This window comes from Nelumbo nucifera, chromosome 3 (assembly GCF_055504915.1).
Source record: "Nelumbo nucifera cultivar China Antique chromosome 3, China Antique-T2T, whole genome shotgun sequence".
In the NCBI taxonomy this organism is placed as follows: Eukaryota; Viridiplantae; Streptophyta; class Magnoliopsida; order Proteales; family Nelumbonaceae; genus Nelumbo; species Nelumbo nucifera.
In genome coordinates, this window is record NC_142651.1 from 72,368,437 (window position 1) to 72,395,687 (window position 27,251).

Sequence of the window (27,251 nt, forward strand, 5' to 3'; positions counted from 1 at the left end):
GGAAGATAAGGTTACATTCATGATTTTGTATGTAGACGACATTCTGCTCATTGAGAATGTTGTAGGAATGTTAGCTATGGTGAAGGTATGGCTTTTGTAGCAATTCTCCATAAAAAATCTTGGAGAAGCCTCTTATGTCTTGGGACTTCGACTCTATAAAGATAGATCGAAGAGGTTGGATTATCCCAATCTACTTATGTTGACAAGATTGTCAATAGATATAACATGCAAAACCCTAAGAAGGTATTCGTTTCTGTCAAGGATAGAGCCACTCTCTCCAAAGGAATGTCACCTAAGACCCCTAAGGAGATAGAGGACATGAGAAATGTTACCTGTGCCTCAGCCATAGGGAGCATCATGTATGCTATGTTGTATACTCATCCAAACATTGCTCGGGCTGTTAGTGTTGTAACTAAATATCAATCTTACCCAGGACAAAAGCATTTGACTGCTGTGAAAATCATACTAAAGTACCTATGGAAGACTAAAGACTATTGTTTTATCTTCGATGGCAATTCACTACAAATGGTTGGTTATATTGATGCTGACTTCCAGCTTGACCCAGATAATAGAAAGCCTATATCTGGATACTTTGGGAACCTATGTAGTAAGAAAATTAATCCATGACCGAGGCCAAGCACATTGCATAAGTGAAGCTACCTAATAAATAGTACGGATGAAGAAATTCATCCTATAATTTGTAATGCTACCATATCACCCATTCTACTATTGTGTGACAATACTGGATTTACAGGAGGTTGTTGGTAGAGGGGACATCTAGATTCAGAAGGTAGCATTAGCGGAGAATGTGGCAGACCGATTGACTAAGCCACTACACAAAAAGTGTTTGAGAAACACGTGGACAGTATGGGACTAAGGCTTATACCCTATTGGACCTAAGTGCAAGTGGTAGCTATTAGACAATGTTTGCCCTTAGCTCTGATCATATTGATGTACATATACATTTATTGTAAATGAATAAAACTACATTATCATTTCATGTTGATATTTGTATGTTTTTGTGAAATTACCCCTTAAACTGGACACTTATGAGACTCATGTTAGTTTAGAATGTTCTCAGCCATTAGATAGAATTGGGGAGTTTATCCTGCTAAAGTTGACACTGATGTGGTGCTAAAGAAATTGGGGCAGCTTGTCTCAGCTGCTAGGGTTAGCCCAAAACACATGTAGTATGTGTTTGGTTGAAACACTGAACTTGGACCATTTTCTAGTTATGCCCTATACTTTGGAGATTGATGGGAAAATTTGGAAAATTACACATAACCCCTAGACTTGATTATGGTACTACACTACATGTTGGATTGGGTTGTCTTTGATATGGCAAGCAGTGAGATCTATTGAGGGTCAAACCTGGGTATGTTGGGGTAGTTTGAGAATTCATCTGAGTGGGTGATCATAGTGATAAGATCGACCCCTTTGTTGAACAAAGTGAAAGATAGGACTTACACTCTCTCTGATGGAAACCTAAACTGTCGGCAATGGATTTCAACTGTGTTTGAGATTTGGTTTTGCAAAATATATTTGTATGATATATATATATATATATATATTAATGTTTTATGATAAATGTTTGCAAAAGGTTTTAATTCCTATGATCCATCTGAGAAGAGAGTGTGACACTGCACCTTGTAGCCAGGGAAGAGGTCCTTCCTTGTTGGGCAGTGTTTGATTATTATGGGCCGAGAGGTTAAGTGTAAGAGACCATTAAGGGCCGATTATTTGATGGGCTTTATCTTACTTAAGTTCATTATCCTTGTATTTTCATAGGATGACTGAATTCAATGATCATTTAAGTGTAAGTGTTGGGCCCATATTGAGCCGATAGTGATGTGCCCAGGGGTTCACTATGTTTATCAATGAATTTGACCAAGCCTTTTCACAGAGGCTGGGCTAAACCGATGTGGACTTATGTGAGGTCATTGTGGGGTCCCACGCCATACAAATCAGGCCTAAGTTGGCCATGCAACACCCTTGGGTCGTGAGCCTTATAGCTGATGGGCCTAAGGCCCATAATCAATATGATTAATTAAAATGTCACATGATAGCTTAAGTTGTCATGTGACATTGGGCAAATCTAGGTTTGGATCTGGGTATGGAGCACCTAATCTTATAAGAAGATAAGGTATATCTCTAATTAGAGTCTAGATCTGATTTAGATTTGGATTATCTCCTAATTAGATTAGGAGATAGCTCCCATAAGAGATTATAAAAGAGGAGGGGCAGACCAATCCAAGACAAAATCATATTTTTGTAGTTTCTGGTTCTCTCTGCACCCTTTTGTCACCTAGTTTTTCCCATTTCGACCTCAGATATTTGGACTGATATAGATTAGTTTTTCCCTTGATTTTTGCAAGAAAAAATCAAGGGATAACAGGTTCAACTTCCCTAATTCGACCCAAGCAGTTGAGTTGTAGTTTTGCTGAAAACTGTGTTGTTGAAACAGCTTCAAGAATACATTGTGCCATTTTTAGTGGAGACTGGTTTTAGGACTGATTTGGGCTTGAACTTTCACCTTGGAATCTGCATTTGTGGTATATGTATTAGGTATACATGTCCCTCTTTGATTGGTTTCAAATCTGGTCTAATTCAGTGCAAGATCGATCCTGAAAAATGCAAATTTTCAAAACATAGGGAATTCAATTCCCAAAAGGATTAGCAAATTTTTGAAAAACTTTCCAACCATCTAGCATGGTTCAGCCATTCATATGATGGATCCTAACCCTTCCAACAATAAAGTCCGTCCGATCAACTCTGATGCAGACAATGCGGAAAGACGGGTCTAACGGTCGAGCGTCGTGATCCAGAGAAATTAGAGATGTAACTCACTCATAACGGGAGTTGGCCACCACGTCCTATAGGTCTCCAACTATATTCTAACCAGGTCGGTGAAAAGAGGTCACTTCTCATCCTGAGGACCCTAGCTTGAACTTGTGATGGCCGACTTGGTCCTTAGTCGAAGTGCCTACGTAGCGCTGAGGTGTTAAATAGCGGTTCAAGGTCACCACATGGCATAATATCACTGGAGGGCCAAATCACCCCTCATCACCACCCATTGAAAAAAGTTTCATGGTAGAGGTATTCTCCTCTGTATACAAGTAAATGCAATGAAAGTTGGCACATCTACCAATTGATAAGCAAGACCTTATATAGGTAGGCAAAGGTAATTGCTTATAGGATTATTGGGGTAGTTGTAAATTATCCTATTTGGATTGTAACATATTTTAGACACCTGTATCATGCATCTCTTCTCACACTTGCATTCTTTAGGCTTGTATTTCAAATATTTGATATATAAAGACTCATCAATGGATTGAGACATCCTTGCATTAAAGGAATTATGAAAGATGGCAATAATAACAATAAAACAAGACCAAACCTCATTATAAAACCATCAACTCAACTTCAAACGAGTTAATTTGTAAAGTTTGATATGATACGCCCAATACGAGGGGTATCATATCGTATTTTTTAAAGTTTGATATGAGATATGGTAGAGAATTGGTCAGATTGTCTTTTTTCCATTGTATCGGGCATGCATTTGGGTGTATCAAAGGCGTATCAAGCATATTGGTCAATATCTATGAAAAAGATGCAAACAAAAAATGAAAAAAGTAAAGCCTGAAATAAGCCTTCTTTCACCCCTAAATGACTTTACAATTCCATAGAGCAATTGGAAATTTTCTTCAATATATATTTTTTTGATTTTTTATATTTTAGAATTAATATATTTTATGATCTAATAACAAGGATTAAAATATATTATAGATCTATGGATGATCTATCATATCCACCGAGCAATTGAAATTTCTTCTTCAATAATTATTATTTTGCATATATTGTATAATGTTTATTTATTTTTTATTTTTATAATTTTTGAAAATAAAAATAAATAGTATTAAGAAATAATTATTAATTATATTTTTACTTAGAAATTGTGCCAGTACATGTTTTATGATTGGATAAGATAGTTAGATTTTACCATCCCTTAAAACTTAAGAATTATAATTTATAAATTATAGTTAATCATATGATTTTTTTAGTAAAATTATAATTGACTATGGTATTTTTTATGATAAAACCATTAAAATATACTAATTTAATATATGCATATTTCATTGAAGCCTTATATTTAATGATATTGATATATTTTTGTGATTTATTAAAATATTTATACTATTTTCATGCATATATTTTTATTTTTCTCCAATACGTGTATCCCCTCGTTTAAGGTCCCTCTATACAGTTCAACGTTTTCGATACGCGATACTTCGATTATTTGAATTAAATCAAAATTCTATCGGTATTTAAGGGCCCCTCTTGTAAATGAGAATTCTCCGATATCGGATCGGGATCTACTTCAACAATACCCGAAAATTCCCCTCGTTTGAAGGCTCACCTATCCAATCTCGACCCTATTTTGTTGACTTCATCAAGTAAAGCTCTCTCTCAGCTTGTTAGGATATATGTCCGAAATCCCAGATTCGAATAATATGACTCGCGTTTACAGTCATTTTACTCTTGTTCGCTTAAACAGACATTTTGGGAGCCTGGACCTTCATGATGTCACCACCCGTCACTTTTCACATAGCTTTAACGATATATAATATTTTTAATATTTTAAATATTACTAAATCCAAAAAAGCATACTGCACGATCAAGTTGGCGGGTAATTTTATTGCAATTATTTTTTCTCTATTTTTAGAGAGTAGACTACACTAGAGACAGAGAGAGAGAGTAGTCTGATTAACTTTACTTGGAGCCTTCTTTACTTTTGGTTATAATTGCCGGTTCTTCTTTTTCTTGTGTTTTGGCCGATCTCAAGTTTGAAGCTGTTTTTCTTTTTCATTGTCATATCTTGTTATTATACTCGTTTGGAATTTGGACGATTTGCACTGTGTTTTGGGAATCTCAATGGAGAATTCAATAGTTGAAGTGGAGTCTGCCGAACAACCAAAGCTGGATTTACCTGATACACAGGTACTTAACTTTCTTTTTATTGGGGCTTTTGATGGTTTGCTTACCTTTCTTTTTTTGTTTTTTTTTATGTGAAGAGCAGTCGATGTTATTATTTTGTTTCTTAGAGGATTTTTTTGATGGTGAGATGATTCTTCGTGTTGATGTTGCATTTTACTCGAGGGGTTCTATCTTTTTTTTTTTTTTTTATCTTTTTAGTGCTACATATTTTTGGTGGTTGATGAACTTGATCCAATATCTGGTTCTCCCCAGTCTATTGGCAGTAACTGCAAATGGGTTGGATTTTTTTTTTTTTTTTTGTGAAATTTTTCTTAGTTTAGCACCCTTTTTTCTCAGAGAATTGACATAGGAATCTCATTTCCTGTGTCATTCCCCCCCCCCCCCCCCCCCCCCCCGAAGACGTTCTAGAATTTCTGTGAGCTTGATTAGAAGTATCACCGTAATCAGATAAGTTTCAAGGGGTGATTATATAATGGGGAAATGAACACTACTTTGTTGGATTTTAGGAGGTAGAGTAAATACATGCTAGGTAGTGTTACCGGTGCTTGATAGATACATCTTAGGTTTTATGAATTAGTTTGGTTTGGTTTGTAAGATATGTTCCTGTAATCTTCTACGCAATTCAGTGTGGTCAAATTGTAACTTTCATATTAATGAAGTTGTAGTTTCATATTTAATAAAGTTCTTCCTTAGACAGTCTTGGTATCATAGAGAGCAAGCACACTAGAGTGCTGTCAGATCCCAATCCATTTTTAGACTCAGTAATACACTCAAGCAGATTCTGAATGCTGTTCTGACAAAAACAAGTTATCCCCAAAGACATGGAAACTCTGGAAAGGTGTGTTTGCAATAAAAATTATATCTGAAAATATAGTTGACTGGCAGTGCACTTCTCAAATACTAAACACAACTAGCTTACATAAGCCTAACATCTCAGTGCTCACTAGAAATTGGTTTTGATATGTGGGAAAACATATCGAAGGTTGAACAGATTAATAAAAGAATCACTTCTCACTAATAAATAACTCACAAATTAAATGAAAAATGAAACATTAATATCCTCTCCCCAAAATGGTGAACCTTAAAAGTGCTAAACAATCTGAACCGGTGATGTCCAAGCCCTTTAAGCTAGAACTCCTTTCATCCAATTTTAAGGAACGTAGTCTAGTTAAAATAGATCTGTGCCATAACATTTTTACCAGTTACCAAGGCTTAGTTGGTTGACATTCAAGCTTCCACATAGTATCATGTCTCTAATGTTTTCAGTAATCTGCTATGACTAGTGATATTCCTATTAGCATTTCTATGAGCTTTGTTGTGTTAAATAGTTTTCTTAAAATTTGCATGGCACATCATTTCTTTTTGCAAGAGAGGCCTGTAATTTATACATACAAATTTCAAATGTTTAACTATTTATTGCAGTAACATTTGTCTCATTCAAATATAATTTTGGATTATCAAGAAATTATCCAAAATAATAGTGGGCCTTGTAGCATTAACTATTGATTATTCTGTATACATTTTGGCATTTATTATTGTAGTAATCTAGATAGTTGCATTCTATTATGAATCAATTCATATACATTGAATATGTTTGAAATGGCTCTGATAATTGTAGACAAGAAACTGGAGTGAAAGTGGGGAGACCTCCTCACTTCAACATTCAAGACGCCCAAACCTCTCCTCATTGCAAATACCGACAAGGTCTCTGGAAGATACAGTGCTTAGTTCTACCAGAATGGATATTCCTTCAGTACCAAGCCCCAGTTCTAGAGCAGGCTTACCCCCAAGGCCAAGTTCAGCAAAGTTCAAACCATCCATGAGAAATCTGCTTCCACAATTGAGTTTCAGAACAAAGAATTTGTCTCAGGAAGGTGAGAAGACAGTTCTCCTCATTGCAGATGTGACTCCATCAGAAGTACCTCCAGATAAACCTTCAACTTCAAGGTCTTTTTCTCTGACCAAAGTCTTTTCCTCTCCTTCGACAAAAAGAACACACTCTTTACCAGTTACACCAGTTGCACATTCAGGTCCAGACACTGTATGGGAAAAAAATCTGGATGTTCAATATGAATTCTCTGTAAGTATCTTTTTCATTGTTCTTATTTCCAGTTATTAGCTCAAGAATCTGAAGGCTTTGATGCCCATATGCCTGTACAAAGGTGCTGTATAATGTTGTGTACTTCAATTTTTAGTGTAAGTCATGTATCTAACAGTGTCCAGACTCCAGCTGTGTCCTTGCTATATCTGCCTGAAGGACGTTTTACTCATAAGCAGTGATTGCTCACTTGGGCTTTACTCTATTTGTTAATTCTCAAATAGGATTATTGCATTTTCTTGCAGAAGTCAGAAGTTCAGCTGCATATAACACGCTCACTCTCAGTTCCAGTCAATGTAAAAAGCAGAAGCTTAAGGCAAATGGATTCCAAAGGAGGTCTAATCCGTGTAATCTCAGCAACCTATGGCTCTGCAGCTGTTGATGGAGCCTCACCAAATGGTGCCCCAGAAAATACTGGTAGATGCTAATCTATTATTCATAGTTTTTCAAACTCATTAGCTATGTATATATAACATACTTAGTTTACTATTAAGGTGTGAAAGCTTTGAGTGGCTCCACAGTTCCATTGGACTTCATTGCCTACTCCATTTTTTTTTGTTATACAAATATTATCCAATTATAAAAACAAACAGAAAAAATATATTGCTTTATTTGATCCAAAAGATGTAAACATGCAATATTTGAAAAAGGAACTTAAGTAGTTTTTTGGTATATAAATTTCTGCTCTTTTCCTAATCTATTTAACTCAATGAAGTATGCCCCAATTGTTTGGGGTTGGCTAGAAGAATCTTCTTTTTCCATTCCACTCTACTATTGGTTATATGTTCCATTAAATTTTCAAGGTTTGAATAAGAAAATTAAATGGGGAACGAGCATCTAACTTTGATTGTTATAGACTGCTATGGCATGGATCTCTTTTCATGCTTTTATATATTTGTGTAACTAAGGAATAGCATATGAATGGGGTAACAACCCTCTAACTTTGCTGTTATTAAAACCTCTTTTTCCCTATACTATAAATGGCCAAAATGTCATTAGAATCTTCTGCCTTCCCTGTTCTCCTCAAACTTTTTATTTTTTATTTTTTTACTTAATAGTTTGGCATTGAAACATTTGTGATGTTCACTTCTGATGCCACATAGTTTTGATAAGGATTCCATCCCCTAAACTTTTGTTACTGGTGCTGATGCCTATTTTTTACCATATTTTGTCCATAATAGAGAATAAATTGTCAGAACCATATGGCATTGTTATTGCTTTCTATTAATGGAAACTTTTTCTGTCCTGATACTTAATGTTCTTTATGTAAAATATTTGTTTCAGCAACTGAAGATGCCAGTGAAGATATTCCTGAAGAAGAAGCAGTCTGCAGAATTTGTATGATTGAGCTTGCGGAAGGAGGTGAGACACTTAAGATGGAGTGTAGCTGCAGAGGAGAACTTGCACTTGCTCATAAAGAGTGTGCAGTGAAATGGTTTAGCATTAAGGGAAACAAGACATGTGATGTCTGCAAGCAAGACGTTCGTAACCTACCAGTAACATTACTGAAAATACAGAATACTCGGACTGTCAATAGACAGTCACAAGTGGTATCACAACCAAGAGAAGTTACTCGTTACAGGCAAGTGGATAAGTTTTTGAAAATATTAGGTTTTCTCACCCATTTTGATACCCTGTTTAGTTACTTTTAGTTTTTGAAAGTCTGCAGAAAAGATACATGAAATTTTCCTGGTTATTTACAGTTGCATCTTTGGATAAAGATTTGTATTAATTATTTGGTAGGAATTTAAATCTCAGTTTAGAAATCAGTCTTGAATTTTATTGGTTTTGATATTGGCTGAAATAGAAATGAAAACTCAAAAAATTGAAAATTTACTGAAATTTTAATCAACATGCACATTAATACATGCATACATGCATATATGTGTGGGTGTCTTAAATCAAATAAAAAACTCAGGCTAAATACTTAAAGACTTATCCCTTAGATAGTAGGTCTCAAGTACTTATGTATAAGTTTCCCTTCCTAGTATTTGCTTTTCTCCAAAGAGAATAAAAGAAGTTATCATACCATACTCCACTAGTATGAGATTTTCAGCCAAGTATTTATCTGTTATGTTAGTTAACTTCTATGGACCAATGACTACAACCTTTATCCAACCAATAATAGTGTATTAGTTCCCTTCTACCTCAACACTCTCTAGTTCAAGTGGATGAATAAACCTGAGACCCATATATAAAGCCAGTACCTCTTACAAGGTAAGCGCCTTTTTGTTGTCTCAAATCCAGTCTTCAACAAGTGCACAAAGGACATTGAAGTTAATTATTACTTATTCATGTTCAGTTTCTAGCTAGTCTTATTTCTCTTCTATATAGCTTCCTAATCTCAATTAGCAGAGATTTTCTTCAATGCTATCTCATGATCAAAATAATTGTTTGGTTGACAAAATGGTGCTATTTCCACAACTTTATTTTGATGGGGAGGATGAAGGAGATGACTTTGAGTTGGTTTGTGTTGAACGGACCAAAAATCATCAGTATGATGGCCGAATCAGCTACGGTTTATGGCTGAATTTCAAAAAAATTTCAGTCTGAACCTGAGGATCAGATTCTCTGAATTTGGAGAATTGGATTCTCCTAGGATTGATCTAGGACTGGGTCGAACCAGATTTGATTCACAAAATAAATATGAGCATATCTGATACGGAGTCCAAAAATTGCAGCTTGTGGGGGGTTCTTATGCCCAATACTCAGACCCAAATCGGCCTCCCAATTGAAGATGGCACAATTGATGTTGGAGCTCGATCGTGTAACAAGTCCTCAGACGGCTTCTCTAACAAGCTTGGATTTGTGCAGCTATGAAACCACTTCAATTTTGATGTGTTATAGTAAAAAACACAACAAAAACAAAAGAGCTGATCCTATTACAATGATTACCCACTTAAATAATATTCTAGGCTGTTCCAACATACCTAGGTATTTGACCAAAAGAGGATTTCATTGATTGGCATATCAAAAGCAGCCTAGTGTAAAACTTAGTGCAATATCATTGTCAAGTCCAAGGTTAAGTGCAATTTTCTAGTTTTGCTCATCTTTCTCTAAGGTCCAGGGCATAATTAGAAATTGGTCCATGTTCAATGTTTCTTATAAACATCCATTGACTATACTTAGGGTCTAACCCCAACAACTAAGACAAGCTATTCTACCATTTTGGTAGTACATTAGTGTCAGTCTTGTTAGGATAAACTCCTTAAGTTTATCCATTTGTTGAGAACCTTTAAACTAATATAAGTCTCATTGGTGTCCAGTTTAAGGGGTAATTTATAGAAACACATCAATCAAAACATAATATAATAATGAAAAGATTTTTGTTCATTCATAAAACTTAGTATAAATCTATTTGATTGGTGCCAAGGGCATACACTGTCTAACAACTCCCACTTGCACTTAGGTCCAATTGGGTACAAACCTCAGTCCCACATTGTCCACATTGTCCCTTGAACACTTTTTGTGTTAGTGGCTTAGTCAATAGATCCGCCACATTATCCATTGATGCTACCTTCTGATTTGGATGTCTCCTCTCTCAATAATCTCTTGCAAGATATGGTATACCCTCTTGATGCGCTTAGACTTCAAGTGAGCTCTTGGCTCCTTGACTTAAGCGATGACTCCAATGTTATCAAACAATAGTGGAATGGGCGACATGATGGAAGGTGCAACTCCTAATTCCTGGATGGATTTTTTAATCAAACTGCTTCCTTAATAGCTTCACTTGTGGTAATGTACTTGCCTCGGTCGTGGAATCCACCGTGGATCCTTGTCTGCTACTTCTTTAATTGACAATATAGGATCCCAACATAAAAATGTATCTAGATGTAGAATTTCAATCATCTGGATCTGATTAGAAATCGACATCTGTATACCCGATTATTTGCGGTGGATTACCATTGAAGATAAGGCATTAGTCTTTTGTTCTTCTCAGGTATTTTAGTATGTTTATCACAGTTGTCTAGTGTTGGATTGATATTTACTCACAACACTAACAACCTGTGCAATGCCAGGTCAAGTGCACAACATAGGATAAATAATGCTCTCTACGGCTAAGGAATATGGGACCTTTCTCATTTCCTCTATCTTCTCAGGGGTCTTAAGTGACATTCCTTTGGAGAAAGTGATCCCATGTCTGAAAGGAACAAATTTTTTCTTGGAGTCCTACATGTTGAATCTTTTGACAATCATGTCAATGTAAGTAGTTTATGACAATCCAATCAATTGTTTCAGTCTATCTCTATAGAGTCGAATTCCCAAGATATAGGATGCTTCTCTAAGATCCTTTCATGGAGAACTATTGTGAGAGCCATACCTTCACTGTGACAACATTCCTACATCATTCCCAATGAGCAGAATGTCATTTAAAAAAGTACTAGGAATGCAACCTTATCTCCCACTATCTTTTGTAAACACAGGGTTCATCAGGATTTTGCTCGAAGTCAAACTGTTTGACTATTGAGTCAAATCGGATGTTTCAACTCCTTGAAGCCTACTTCAGTCCATATATGGATCTGTTAAGCTTACATGCAATGTGTTCCTAACTCTGAGTTGGTTTATGTTGAATGGATTGAAAATCATCAGTATGATGGCCAAACCAGCTAGGGTTTATGGCTGAATTTCAAAAAAATTTCAGTTCGAACCCGAGAATCGGATTCTCTGAATTTGGAGAATTGGATTTTCCTAGGATTGATTTAGGATTGGGTCGAACCAGATTTGATTCACAAAATAAATATGAGCATATCTGTTATGGAGTCCAAAAATCATAGCTTTTAGAGTGGGGGTTCACGCCCAATACTTAGACCCAAATCGGACTTCCAACTAAAGATGGCACAATTGATGTTGGAGGTTGATCGTGTAACAAGTCTTCATCTGAACTGCTTCTCCAACAAGCTTGGAATTGTGCAACTGTGAAACCATTTCAATTCTGATGTGTTATAGTAGAAAACACAACAGAAACAATGAGAGAACAAAGGCTCTCAAGGCTGGTCCAAATTAGGGTTTATGGGAAGCAAGAGAAAAGAGAGAGTGCAAGACTAGTAGGTCGAACTCTCCCTTTTGTATCTTTATTCAGACCTCAATCCCAATGGAATTAGGACTTACCCAAACTGATTTGGGTAGGTCTCTAATACATTAGATAACGCAGTGATTTAAAAGGCGCGCCTCAGGAACCTAGACACACAGGCAAGGCGCATTCCAGGGTATGCGCCTAACCTAGGTCCTAGGCGTAGCCCCTTTCAAAAGGCGCATGCGCCTCAGCCCAGGTGTGTGCCTTTTGAAAATTTGATGCTTTTTTGCTTTTTTTGAACATAGTGGCTGGGCTGGGGGCTCTGCCCTCAGACCCCCATGCCATGCTCCTTGAGGCAAGCCCAAACAAGTCCACGTTAGGGCAAGCTCCGAGAACCCCCAATTTGGTAATGTTGTTCATTCATTCATCCTAATAAAATGTCTTCTTAAAAAGCAGTTAAAACTATAAAACCATTATTTTATGTGTGAAAACTAAGAATTTAAGACCTAACGTGGACTTGTTTGGGCTTGCCTCGAGGGGCGTGGCACAAAGGCCGCTCGTAGAATCAGGAATGTAATATGTTTTACATTACATTAACTACTTGAAGTAATGCAATTGAGTGAGAAAAGAGATTGTTATGCAGGAGAGAAGAATGGAAGAAGAGAGAAAAGAGAGAGAAGAAGAGAGAAAAGAGAGAGAAGAAGAGAGAAGAGAGAACTGAGAGCAAAAAGATACTGCTGGTGGCATAGCCTTTTTAATATATATACTAGGGCGACAACAACTAAAATAAAAAGGAGTAAAAGTACAATAGTACCCATGCGGTATTATACATAGGAAAAAATAACAGCTGTTAACACTCCCCCTCAAGTTGGGACATAGATGTCAATCATGCCCAACTTGTCACATAAATCATGATGTCGTGGGAGTAAATCTAGGACATACTTCCTTTTGGGAAATGAAGATACCCCTTCTTGAGCGGGCAAGTTCAATTCCTAGGAAGTATCTTAGAGGACCTAGATCCTTTACTTCAAACTGTGTGGCAAGAAAACTCTTCAACTTTTGGATTTCATCATTCTAGTCGCCAGTGATAATTATATCATCAACATATGCTATCAAAGCAGCAATTTTACTTTCTCCTCTTTTCACAAACAATGTGTGACCAGATTGACATTGCTTGTATCCTTTCTGTTGAACCGCTGCATGGAATTTGCTGAATCAGGCTCTCAGTGATTGTTTCAGCCCGTATAAAGACTTCTTCAACCTGCACACCTTTTGTTCATTGCCTTGAGCCTGAAAACCAGGGGATTGTATCATGTAAACTTCCTCTCCAAGGTCACCATTCAAGAATGCATTCTTGATATCAAGCTGATGTAGATCCCAGTCAAGATTAGCAGCAAGAGAGAATAGAACTCTAATGGAGTTCATCTTGGCAACGGGTGCAAAAGTCTCTGCATAATCAACTACGTACACTTGTGTAAACCCCTTTGCCACTAAACGAGCTTTATACCTCTCCACCGTGCCATCAACCCTATGTTTGACTGTGAACACCCATTTACATCCAACTGGATCTTTTCCCTTAGGAAGATCTACAAGTTCCCATGTGCCATTTTTATGAAGGGCATTAATTTTTTCCTTCATAGCATCTGTCCATTCAGGTATTGAAAAAGCTTCTGCCACATTCTTAGGGATAGGGACACTGTCAATGGATGTGAGAAAGGCTCGAAAAGAGGGTGAAATGTTTTCATAGGAAACAAAGTGGGAAATGGGGTGTTTAGTAGTGTACGATCTAACACCTTTCCTGTGAACAATAGGAAGGTCAAAGTCATTAGCAACAAAGGTATCAATTGCAATGGAAGGGACATCAATGGGAACCAAGATACCTGAGCGAGTATGATCCGCCCCGAAGAGTTTAATGGCATTGGAGGTACAACTTTTGCATTCTCCACAACTCTTGAATTTGGTTGGCCTTTGTGACGACGGAAGAAGACACAAAAAGGAGGAGGATCAGGAAGAGGAGGGAGCTGAACCAGTTTCTCCTCATTCCTACTCTCCCCCTAAGGAGAAACAGGGAAAAAAGGCTCACTCTCAAAGAAAGAGACATCCATGGAAACATAGAATTTCTGAGAAACAAGATCAAAACAACGATATCCCTTCTGAGTGAAGGAGTACCCCAGGAATATGCAAGGAATAGCACAAGGATCCAATTTTCCACGAGTGGGGGACAAATTTTGGACAAAGCAACGACAACCAAACACACGAGGAGGAATGAGAAGAAGGGGGGCCTTAGGAAAGAGAAGCTGATGTGGGGCTTTGCACTCTAACCAACGAGAGGGCATACGGTTGATGGGGTAGGTAGAACAAAGGACAACCTCAAGCCAAAAGCGTTTTGGGACATTCATATGGAGTAGTAAACCCCGAGCCACTTTAAGGAGGTGTCGGTTCTTTCTTTCAGCAACACCATTTTGTTGTGGTGTTCGAGCACAAGAGCTATGGTGAAGTGAACCACGTGAAGCAAAAAATTCCGTGAGGTCACTATGAAAATACTCTTTGGCATTATTTGACTGAAAATTTTGGATTTCAGTTTGAAATTCGGTGAAGACCATCTGCTGAAAATCTTGGATAATTTTTGGTACTTCATCCCTGGTCTGCATGGGATATACCCATGTATATCTAGAATAATCATCGATAATGGTAATAAAATACTTGTAGCCACTTTCAGATGGTAAAGTAACAGGGCCCCACACATCAGAATGAACAATGTGAAAAGGAAATTCAGATTTATTATTTTTTGAAAGAAAATGAGTTATACACTGCTTAATCAATTGACAAGTTTGACAAGAGAAATCTGAAACGGACACTGACTTAAACAATTCTGGAAACACCACTTTCAAAGACTCGAAAGATAAATGACCAAAACGACAATGCCATAAATAAACTTGACTCTTACAGGACTGAATCTTAGACTCTGTGACTTGAAGACCAGCTTTATTCTCTAGCATATTAAGTCCATCAACCATACATCTTCTACCAATCGTCCTCCCCGAGGCCAGATCCTGGATTACACAATAAGAAGGGAAAATGGTCACTGAGCAGTTTAAGGCATTAGTAATACTACTAATAGAGAACAAATTAATGGGAAATTTCGGAACATGTAAAACATCAGAGAGGGTAAGGCCGAGAGGGAGAGAAATGGTTCCTTGACCAGCTATGGTAGTATATGATCCATCAGCTAGTCTCACCTTGTCTCTTCCAGAAAGGTGATAGGTTTGAAAGTAAGAGGACGTACCGGTCATGTGTTTTGACGCTCCAGAATCAATGATCCAGGGAGTGTCAGGGTTATGAGGAGCAACATGGAAAGCTGTGACAGAGTTACCTGATGTAGACGCAAATGAAGTTGAGGGAGGAGCATCCATCTGACGAATTGCTCTACCATAGAGCTCTAAATGGTCATGGAAGGAATTTATAATATCCTCCCTTGGTTCAGATCCAGATGAATGTGTCTGAGTCATAGTATGTGTTAGTAAACTCTAGCAGATTCTAGGTTAAAGTAGAGAAGAAGAAAGAAAAGATAAAGAAGAAGAAGAAGAAGAAGAAGAAGAAGAAGAAAAAAGGTTCGGCCATACTAGAAGAGAGTCAAAATCACTCTCCCCTAGCTGACTCACTTGTATTTATTCGAAAACATAGAGTTACAGGAAAGACCATTTTGTCCCTCATAGAAGATGGGACACATAACTTAAACTTAGATACAATAGACCTTTCACTCTCAAGCAGATAATCCAGAATGACCAAAATACCCCTAACTCGAGCATTCTAACACTCCCCCTCAAGCTGGAGAGTATATATCATATAGTCCCAGCTTGTTACAAATGTAATCTAATCTTCCCCGAGACAATCCCTTTGTGAGGAGATCTGCCCACTGATTTCCTGAGCTCACATGAGATGTGGTTATCACCCCACTTATTACTTTATCTCTTACAAAGTGACAATCAACCTCGATATGCTAAGTTCTCTCATGAAAGACGGGATTGGAAGAGATGTGAACAGCAGCTTGGTTATCACAGTATAATTTCATGGGTTTGTCAATTGAGAATCCCATCTCTTGAAGCAAGTTCTTCAGCCATACTAGCTCACATGTGGTATGGGCCATAGCCCTGTACTCTGCTTCTGCACTACTTCTTGCCACCACTGTTTGTTTCTTGCTCTTCCAAGTTACAAGATTGCCATCGAGGAAGGTACAATACCCTGTAGTTGATCTCCTGTCTGATATAGAACTAGCCCAGTCAGCATCTATGTACCCTACTATCTCAAGAGTTCCTCCACTTTGGTATAACAAACCACGACCTGGAGCACCTTTTAGGTACCTAGCAATTCTCAAAACAGCTTTCCAGTGAGGAACCCGAGGATGTTGCATAAACTGTCTCACCACACTCACAGCAAATGATATATCTGGTCGGGTAATGGTCAGGTAGTTCAATTTGCCCACCAACCTTCTGTATCTTCCAGGATCATCAAATTCTTCACCCGCATCAACACTCAGCTTGGCATTGAGTTCCATAGGAGTCTCTGCTGGTTTAGCACCTAACAACCCTGTTTCTTCAAGTAGATCAAGAACATATTTTCTCTGGCATAGGTTGATCCCATGTTTTGACCTCGCAACCTCTATTCCCAGGAAATATTTCAGCTTCCCCAGATCTTTCGTATTGAAGTGATCCTGTAAGAATTTCTTCAACCTGTTGATTCCATTGCTATCACTCCCAGTTATGACAATATCATCCACGTACACGACTAGCAAGATTTTCCCATCCTTTGAGTTATAGCTAAACACAGAATGATCAACCTGACATTGTTTCATCCCAAAGGCTTTCATCACTTCACTGAACCTGCCAAACCAAGCACGTGGAGATTGTTTCAGTCCATAAATTGCCTTTTTGAGCCTACACATTTTGCCAGACTCCCCTTGAGCAACAAACCCTGGTGGTTGCTCCATATACACCTCCTCAACTAGATCACCATGCAGGAAGGCATTTTTGATGTCAAGTTGTACAAGAGGCCAATCATACATAGAAGCTAATGAAATCAGCACCCGAACTGAACCAATCTTAGCCACAGGAGAAAATGTCTCCATATAGTCCACACCATACATCTAAGAATAACCCTTGGCCACCAACCTTGCTTTCAATCGCTCCACATTGCCATCAGGAAGATACTTCACTGTGTAGACCCATTTACACCCAACTGTGTGCTTACCGGAAGGAAGAGCGGTGAGTTCCCATGTGTGATTATGTTGTAGAGCAGAGAGTTTTTCTTCCATGGCTTGCCGCCACCCTGGGGAGGCAAGAGCTTCCTGGACAGTCTTGGGAATGGGAACAAATGAGAGTAATGATATAAATTTGCAATGAGAAGCAGAAAGGTGAGCAGTAGAAACATAGTGTGAAATGGGGTGAGAAGTACAAGTACGTTTACCTTTTCGCAGAGCAATAGGAAGATCAGGATCTGAAGGATCTGTCGACAGGGGCTGAAGTGGAGGAGGGCTCGATGCACTTCTGCGGGTATACACTTGAGTGATTGGCGGCTTCTCAGTAGTAATAGGCATAGGAGGTGCATCTGCAGTAGAAACAGGAGCTACTGGAAGGATGTCCACAATAGGTACAGGAAGGGGAACCACAGAGGGAGAGGAAGAGACCCCAGCATCTGAGAAGAACGGAACTGACTCAAAGAAGGTGACATCAGAGTACACAAACAATTTATGGGATTTTGGGTTATAACACTTATACCCTTTCTGAGTCCTTGAATAGCCAAGAAAGATACACTTAGTAGCTTGAGCATCTAGCTTGTCTAACCCAGGCCCCAAGTGTTGAACAAAACAAACACAGCCAAAGATTCTTGGGGTAAGAGGAAATGGAGATAAAGTGGGAAACAACACGGAGAAAGGGGATTGACTTCCAAGGATTGACATGGGCATCCGATTGATCAGAAAACAGGATGTAAGAACAGCATCACTCCAAAAATGTTTTGGGACATTCATACTAATCATCAAGGATCGAGCAGTTTCAAGAAGATGTCGATTTTTTCGTTCAGCTACACCGTTTTGTTGTGGGGTGTAAGCACAAGAAGTTTGATGAATGATCCCATGATGTTCTAGGTATTGCTGAAATGGTGAGGAGTTGTATTCTTTGGCATTATCGGAGCGAAGAATTTTAATATGAACACCAAATTGAGTGCGTATTTCAGTATAAAATTTTTGAAAAATAGGGAACAACTCACTACGATCTTTCATAAGATAAATCCATGTCATCCTTGAAAAGTCATCAACAAAGATTACAAAATACTTATACCCATTGTATGACTATCAACTCTTGGACTAAATGAGACTCTATGATGTTTATCCAATTGACATGACTCACAATCTAATGATGAAAGATGACTCAAGGAAGGAACCAGTAACTTCAAGGCCTTGAGAGAAGGATGACCAAGTCTGCAGTGCCATTGAAGAGGAGTAAGAGATGACTGAAAAGCTACTGGAGGACCACCACCATCAAGGTAATATAATCCACCTGCTTCATGCTCTCCACCAATCTTCCTCCCCGTCTTGAGATCCTGAAACACACAAGAAGAAGGGTAGAAGGTTACAGAACAATTAAGAGACTTGGTTAATCTGCTGATAGACATAAGGTTAAAAGGAAACTTAGGAACATATAAAACAGATGATAAAGGCAAGGAGGAGAGATTAACATCACCAACACCACAGATAGGAGATGTAGAACCATTAGCAAGTGTAACTGTTTGATGTGTGGAGGAGTGGGAAAGGGAAGAAAATACATCATGAGTCCCAGACATATGGTCCGAGGCCCCGGAGTCAATGATTCAGTGTGAGTCTTTGGAAGCTAAGCAAGCCATACCTGAATGGGCAAGTGTAGTGGTGTTCTGTTGAGATGTTTGAATGAACTGCTCATATACTGCACGTAGTACACTCACCATTTCCTTCTCAGAAGCACAAGTAGATGTGGAGGGGATTGGGTCAGTTTGCTGACTTTTAGTAATTGTGTCACTACCCTTAGTCCTAGCATGGTTAGCCCAAGTGTTGGGTGTACCACGCAAATCATAGCAGAAATTAACTGTGTGCCCCTCTAAACCACAATGTGCACTTTCTCTGAGTATAACTCCTTCCTCTTCCCCGACCTCCCCCTTAGTCTCGACCTCTAGTCCGACCACTAGCCCTGCTAAACATGTGACCACCACAGTTGCTTGGGAGTCCACTCCTGACACCACCACTTCTATTTCCACGACCACCCCCTTTAGTCACTACCAAACCAGATCTGTCAGAGAGAGAAGAATGTTCTACCGACTCAATGGATGTCCTCTTAAGACGAGCAAAAACTTCTTCAAGTGAGGGAGGAGCAGATCCTCCCAATATTTGTGCTTTGACAGGCTCATACTCAGCCTTCAACCCCACAAGAAACCTTGTCACATCAAGCTGCTCACGTTGCTGTTGTTGGATCTGAACATCTGATGTTAGAGGATGATACACATTAAGCTCATTATGAATGTTCCTCAAACTTGCATAGTACTCTTCTAAGCTTTGACTCCCTTGCTTCAAATTGAAATACTCTTGGTACAACTGATACACCCTAGTTGTATTGTCTTGTCCAAAGTACAACTTCTTAGCATGATCCCAGATTTCCTTAGCTGTATCTAGGAACATGAAGTTCACACTAATCTTTGGTTCCATGCTGTTCCAGAGCCATGTCATTATCTGTGCATCTACTTGTTCCCAGTTACTGAACCCAGGGGAATCAGAGGGAGGTTTCTCCTCTCTTACATGTTTTACCTTTCTCTTGGCCTTCAAGAACACCTCCACAGATTTTGCCCATGGTACATAATTCTCACAATTCAACTTGATGGATGTCATTTGAACACTTAGATAGTCTGGAGAAAGCATGACACCTGTTTTGTTATCATTCCCATTTTCAAATGAAGCCATCTTAATTATTTCACATTCAAATATACAACACAACCTCACACTCTTTCACAAGACTTATCTCACTTATAACACCACCAATTCCAGCTTCCTTAAATACACATTACACACCACACACTAAGGCTGAAATCACTCAGTCTTCACATCAAACACTTGGGCTGCACACTGCAGAACCATTCACCATCAACACACTAAGACTGAAATCACTCAGTCTTCACATCAAACACCTGGGCTGCACACTGCAGAACCATTCACCATCAACACACTAAGACTGAAATCACTCAGTCCTCACATCAAACACTTGGGTTGCACACTGCAGAACTGATTACACACAAGGTATAGGAGATCACTTTTAAATATTTTGAAACATAGATACACCAATCACCACGACACAACCACCACCAATCTACTGCTGTTGTGAACTTCGGCAGTCGACAACTCTTCTTTCAACATACATACGAAGAGAAATGCAAAGGAACACGACTGAGATGCATATCAGTCACACTGAGCACCACCACCACAACCAACTTTTGAAACAAAAGGAAACATTCACAATCCCTTGGACAAACAACAGTAGTGTTCATACCTGTCCACATTCAGCCCTCTTCGATACTGAATAGAGGGTTTAGTATACCACTCCAACAACCACAACAGCAACGACCGGAGGCATCTTCACCTCCAGGCCCACAAAACGATAGCTCCTTTTCAGTCCCTTATCGAACCTCCACTCAGGTCAGTCGAAAAGGAAGAAGATGACTGTGAAAGTTGGCAGCGAACCCAGAAAGAGAACAGCAGCAAGAAAGAAATGAGGATACGACCTTACAGCTCTGATACCATGTTAGTAAACTCTAGCAGATTCTAGGTTGAAGTAGAGAAGAAGAAAGAAAAGATGAAGAAGAAGAAGAAGAAGAAGAAGAAGAAAAAAAAAGGTTCGGCCAGACTAGAAGAGAGTCAAAATCACTCTCCCCTAGCTGGCCCACTTGTATTTATTCGAAAACATAGAGTTACAGGAAAGACCATTTTGTCCCTCATAGAAGATGGGACACATAACTTAAACTCAAATACAATAGACCTTTCACTCTCAAGCAGATAATCCAGAATGACCAAAATACCCCTGACTCGATCATTCTAACAGTATGAATGGGGGGCTGATTCTCCCGAGTAGCCATGTTTACCATAGTGTGTTTTCTTGTACCTTGCTGTCCTAACTTTTTATTCACATCTGAATCTTGCTTCTTATTCAGATCTTGAGCCCATTTCGACTTGCTATGAAGATCCCAGCATATGTCTCGGGTGTGTCGGGGTTTCTGGCAATGAGTACACCACAATTTGTCCTTGTCATCCATCTTTTTCTGAAGATCCCCCTTCCTAGAAGTATTTCCCCCACCGGTAGTAACACTCCCTTTCGCTGCCAACACAACTGCATCTCCTCCAGAACTGTTCGTCAAATTCCTTCTGCTTTCTTCTGATTGTACAAGAGCATAAACTTCCTAAACTGATGGAAGATCGTTGCTACTTAGGATCTGGACTCTGATAGATTCATATGTAGGGTTCAAACCATGTAAGAAAGCAAACACTCTCTGTTGGGAGCCGAGTTTTTTGTACAGTTTTGCATCTTCATCACACTTCCAGTCCACACTCTGATAATGATCTAACTCCTTCCAAACAGAGGTCAAGTCTAAGTAGTACACAGATAGACACCTCTCCCCCTGTTTGCAAGTAGACGATTCTGCCTGTAGCTGGTAGATTTTTGCATAGTGTCGTAGTTTCGAATATGTTGATTTTGCTTGTTCCCAGATTTCATTTGCTGTTTCAGCCCACATGAAATTCCTTCTTATTTGAGGTTGCTTAGAAACTAAAAGCCAAGACATGACCATGCTGTTTTCCTGGTTCCATCTGTCATATTCAACACTCCCAGAATGTGGTTCTTTGATTCTTCCATTAATATAACCTATCTTTCCCTTTGCAGTGATGTACAGCTTGATCCCTCTTGACCACTCTAAATAATTTAAACCATCAAGAGGAATAACAACCATGGGAAATGATAGGTCCATACCCCCACTCATTCCATTCAGCATTGAGGAAACACTGGATGTAGCAGAATCTTCACCACTCATGATTTCAGATTCAAAAACAACTCTTAAATGGGGTACACAGCCTTAAAGTGTTGTTACAGGTACTGTTACAGCACTAACAAGTCATCCCTTGACTTACAAGCTCAACACAAGTGTTGCCACAGTGCATACAGGTCATCTCTTGACCTATGCATCAACAGGACTACTGTTACAGCAAGTACTGGTCACTTTCTGACCTTCAATTCACCATAAAAGCTGTTGTTGCAACACATAAGAGGTACTGGTCACTTTCTGACCCACAGTTCACCATAAAAGCTGCTGTTGCACCACACAAAAAGGTCCTCACGACCTACAGTTTCACAGGGATCAGTCGACCCCACAAAAAAGGAAAGAAAGAGGTGCTGATCACCTCACATCCAATCGGTAGACCTAGTACAGGTTCTGCCCTGACACACGACCAGAAAAAAAAAGGTAAGAGAGAGAGAGAGAAGTTACTTCAGTGTATGAGATCTTCAATTAGCCGAACAGCAGATGAGGGCGGCAGATCTGGAAATCTGGTGCGAAGAAGAAAAAAAACTGTTCACTCAACTTCTCCTTTCAGATCTGATAGTCCTGCTCTGATACCATGTTATGCAGGAGAGAAGAATGGAAGACGAGAGAAAAGAGAGAAAAGAGAGAGAAGAAGAGAGAAGAGAGAACTGAGAGCAAAATACTGCTGGCGGCGCTGCCTTTTTAATATATATACTAGGGTGACAACAACTAAAATAAAAAGGAGTAAAAGTAACAGCTGTTAACAAAGATTAGAGGTTTTACATGCTTGAAAATGTTTTATATGCTTGATTTTATTTTTTAATTCTCATTTGAATATGCTTTACATCTTATGTTTATGTATTTCAGTTTTAGGTAATAGATTTTTTAAAACATTATTTTAAAATTTAAGTTTATATTTTTTATTAATATTATGTTTAATATTTTTGATTTTTTTGGAATTTTCCAACATTTTTTTTTATTTTTTAGCTTTTTTTTTGTTTTTTTGTGACTTGCTTCAAAAAAGCGCATGCCTTGCGTCTTAGGCTCAGATTTACCCCTACACCTTTTTTGCACCTTGCGCTTTTAAAACACTGAGATAACATGGAGATACATACCCATATTTGATCCATTGCACATGACAACTTAAGTTGTTGTCATATGACTAGTCTAACTAATCTTACTAGTTAATGGGATAAGGCCCATTACTTTAAGTGGTTCATTAGCATAATTGTTGCAAGCCTTATTGGGCTTGAAAATGGCGTGCGACCCACAAAGGTCTTATATCAATCCATAGGGATTCTGCCCATGTCAGAAAACATATGAGCCGAATTTATTGAACAAAGATTGTAACACTTGAGCCAATCAAATTGAGCTTAGTATGGGCCCAACAGTTAAGTCTAAATCCTTGGTTTTAGTAATCTTTTGAAGCCCAAGGATAATGTATTGATATAAGATAAAGCCCATAAGCTTTCAGCCCTATAATGGTCTTTTGCTCTCAACCTCTTAGCCCTAAATGATCAAAACACTACTCACAGGGAATGACCTCTTCCCTAACTGTGATTGACAAATACAGTGTCACACCCTCTACTAAGATGAATCCCGGGATTAAAACCTTTTGCAAACTTTTTTTTATAAACTAATATACTATAAATATAAATACATTTGGCAAAGAGAAGAGATTTCAGAAACAGTTGAAATTCACTGCCAACATAGTTTTCAAGGCGCCAAGGCGAGGCTAGGCGACAGGGGGGTGCCTAGTCGCCTAGGTGATGGATTTTTTTAAGCAAATACATGTATCCAATGGTAGTTCCCTAGGTTCCATAATCATATTTCCTTAATAAATATCCATAATTTTCATAAGAAAAGTATAAACTTTATGTTAAAGTATAGAAAATCAATATATTCCAACCTATTCATGAGAAGAAAAGAGGAAAAAAAAGAAAATTAAAAAAATAAGGGGCCTGAACCCCTAATTCTATTATAGGAAAAGAAGAAAAGAAAAGGTGGAAAGAAGAAGAAATTAGTATATAAACACACAAAATTAGTAAAGTAAAAGAAGAAATGTGTTGATTGGACAACATTTTAAGTTCTTCCTTACTATTGGTTCAGGTTTTGAAGTCTTTGAGGGTTCAATATGGCATTTAGCAATGTTTGTGTTGATTAAACTCTAATAAATAAGAAAATAATAAAAGGAAATTAGTATATAAACACAAAATGAATATTTTAGTTTAAAATGTCTGTTTTATAATTAAAATCTCAAAAAATTAAGAATATAAAAGTTTTTTATAACATGCTATAGAAAACTGCTTGGCGATTAGGCGAGGCGAGCCTCCAAGGGTGCCTTGTCGCCTAGGTGCCCTCCAAGGCGTCACACCTTGACAACTATGGCCGACTGTATGTACTAGGGCAGAAGTGGTTTGGACAGCCTGGGAAGAAAGAAACTTAAGAACTTTCCAGGATAAGGAAAGGTGTGAGGAAGCCTTAATAGGAGTCATAACTTTGAGAGTGGCATAATGGGTCAAGACTTGAATCTCTTCTTTGATTTTCAAGGTTGGTGATTTTTTCAGGTCTTGGGGGCAATGTTCTGAAAATCGTAATTGTATCATAAATTGTAAAGGGGTTTGAATCAAATCGTATCATAAATTGTAGGATTTTTTCTTATTTTTTCAAAAGCTATTAAAAACTCTAAAATATACCTAAATCTCTCAAAAAAATAGAAAAAATGACTTTGCACAAGCTTTCTAACCCATAAACATCTTATAACTATATAGTAATGACAAAGTTATAGTTACACTAGTGTCAATAAAAAGCAATATCTTTAATTATCTTGATATGAAATATGAATGAACCATAATTTTTTAAAAGGAACCATAATGTTTTCTAGAGTGTAGAAGTATAGAGTCTTGTTTCTATTGTTTTAAATTTTAACTTTCAACTTTCAAGTGTTCAACAAAGTAACAAACTACACACATCAAGTCATCAATTAATAATTATCCATACAATTTATACTGTTCCAACTTTTATAAAGTAAGAAAAGGTGAAGAAAAAGGATAGAAGAAAGAAAGAGAAGAAGATAGGAAGAGAAAGGGAAGGGAAAGAGAAGAAAAGGAGAAGAAAAGAGGGAAGACAAGGAGAAATCTGTTCACTTCTCCTTACTGTCAACCCAGGTTGTATTAATATTCTACTAAGGATGAAATGACTACAATACCCTTAGGAAAATACAGTAGATATAAGAGAGAAAGAATAACATGAAAAAGACAATACTACCCCTGTTAACTACTAACAATTCTGACACTCCCCCTTAGGTTGGAGCATATATATCATAAAGTTCTAGTTTGTTACAAATATAGTCCATCCTAGAGCGACCCACCCTTTTAGTAAAAATATCAGCTACTCGGTCTTCAAATTTAACATAGGGATTGTCACTTTTTCTCTCATGAAATTACAATCAACTTCAATGTGCTTTGTCCTTTCATGAAACACTGGATTAGAGGCAATATGTCTTGCAGCTTGGTTGTCACAAAACAATTTAATAGGTTGACAAATTGTGGTATTCATCTCCTGAAGAAGATGCTTCAACCAGACTAGTTCACAGGTAGCATGGGCCATTGCCTTGTATTCAGCTTCCGCACTACTCTTAGCAACTACGTTATGCTTCTTGCTCTTCCAAGTAATGAGATTTCCGCATAAGAAAGTATAATAACCTGTAGTAGACTTCCTGTCCATCGGAGACCCTGCCCAATCAACATCTAAGTACTCTACCAGAGACATATCTTTCCTTTTCTTATGCAAAAGACCTCAACTAGGAGCACCTTTTAGATACTTCAACACCCTCATAACACCATCCCAATGAGCAGTTGTTGGATTTTGCATGAATTGACTAAGAACTCCAACACTAAAGGAGATCTCAGGCCTAGTGATGGTAGATAGATCAACTTGCCTACTAGTCTCCGATACCTTGTAGGGTCTTCTAATGGCTCCCCCTGGCTATCAGTCATCTTTGCATTGGTGTTAGACAGTGCATGCCCTTAGCTCCAATTAGCATGATGTACATTATGACATTTATTGTAAATGAATAAAGTACGTATTTGATTCATGTTATTATGGTGTGTTTCTATGTAATACCCTTAAATTGGACACAGATGGACTCATGTTAGTTTAGAATCTTTACAGCCGTTAGATAGATCTGGGGAGATTTATCCTACCAAGGCTAACACTGATGTACCACCAAGTTGGTTGGGGTGGCTTGTCTTAGCTCACAGGGTGAGACTTGAGGTACATGCAGTGTGAGTTTTTCTTCAAACCCTGAACCGGACCAAAATTCCAGTATTGCCTGGACCTTGGAGATAGATGGGCAAAACTGGAATGTTACACCTGACCCCTAGACTCAATTATGATACTGCACTAGGTCTCGGATTGGGATGTCTTTGATATGCCAATCAGTGAGATCCTTAGAGGGGGTCAAAACCTGGGCATGTTGGGACAGCCCGAGAATTCATCTAAGTGGGTGATCATAGTGAAAGGATCAACCCCTTTGTTAGACAAAGTGAATGATTGGGGATGCACTCTCTCTAATGGAAACCTAAACTGCCGGCAGTTGATTTCAACCATTGAAATTTGTTTTTGCAAAATATATTTATGTAGAGATGTACATATATATATATATTATGGTTTCAAAATGTTTGCAAAAGGTTTTAATTCCTGGGGTCCGTGTGAGTAGAGAGTGCAGCACTATACCTTGCAGCCGAGGGAGAGGTCCTTTCTTGTCGGGCAGTGTTTGATCATTAAGGGCTGAGAGGTTAAGTGTAAGACTATTGAGGATTATACCTGATGGGCTAATCTTGCATCTGCCCACAATTCTTGGGCCTTCATAAGATGGCTAGACCCAAAGACCATTTATTGTAAATGTTGGGCCCATTAAGAGTCCATAGTGATGGACTCAAGGGTTCACTGTATTCAACCGTGAATTCGGCCAGGCCTTGTAATAGAGCCTAGGCTGAACCAATGTGGCTGATGTGTAGATCAATGATAGGGTCCCATGCCATACAAAGAGAGCCAAGT

The 27,251-nt window shown here is 38.3% G+C and overlaps 1 protein-coding gene across 3 annotated transcripts in view; it reads left to right on the plus strand.

The window, feature by feature from the left end:
* Positions 1 to 4,673: 4,673 nt before the first annotated feature.
* LOC104589712 (uncharacterized) overlaps positions 4,674 to 27,251 on the plus strand; it is a 76,049-nt gene continuing 53,471 nt past the window's right edge. For 2 of the 3 annotated variants that reach the window (XM_010248120.3, XM_019196381.2), the window contains exons 1-4: positions 4,729 to 4,998; positions 6,614 to 7,075; positions 7,339 to 7,510; positions 8,378 to 8,675. In XM_010248120.3, coding sequence (XP_010246422.1) covers positions 4,933 to 4,998; positions 6,614 to 7,075; positions 7,339 to 7,510; positions 8,378 to 8,675 — 998 coding nt within the window. In that variant the 5' untranslated portion in view covers positions 4,729 to 4,932. Of the gene's footprint in view, positions 4,999 to 6,613; positions 7,076 to 7,338; positions 7,511 to 8,377; positions 8,676 to 27,251 lie in introns of all 3 variants that reach the window. The other variant, XM_010248119.3, reaches the window with a different exon arrangement.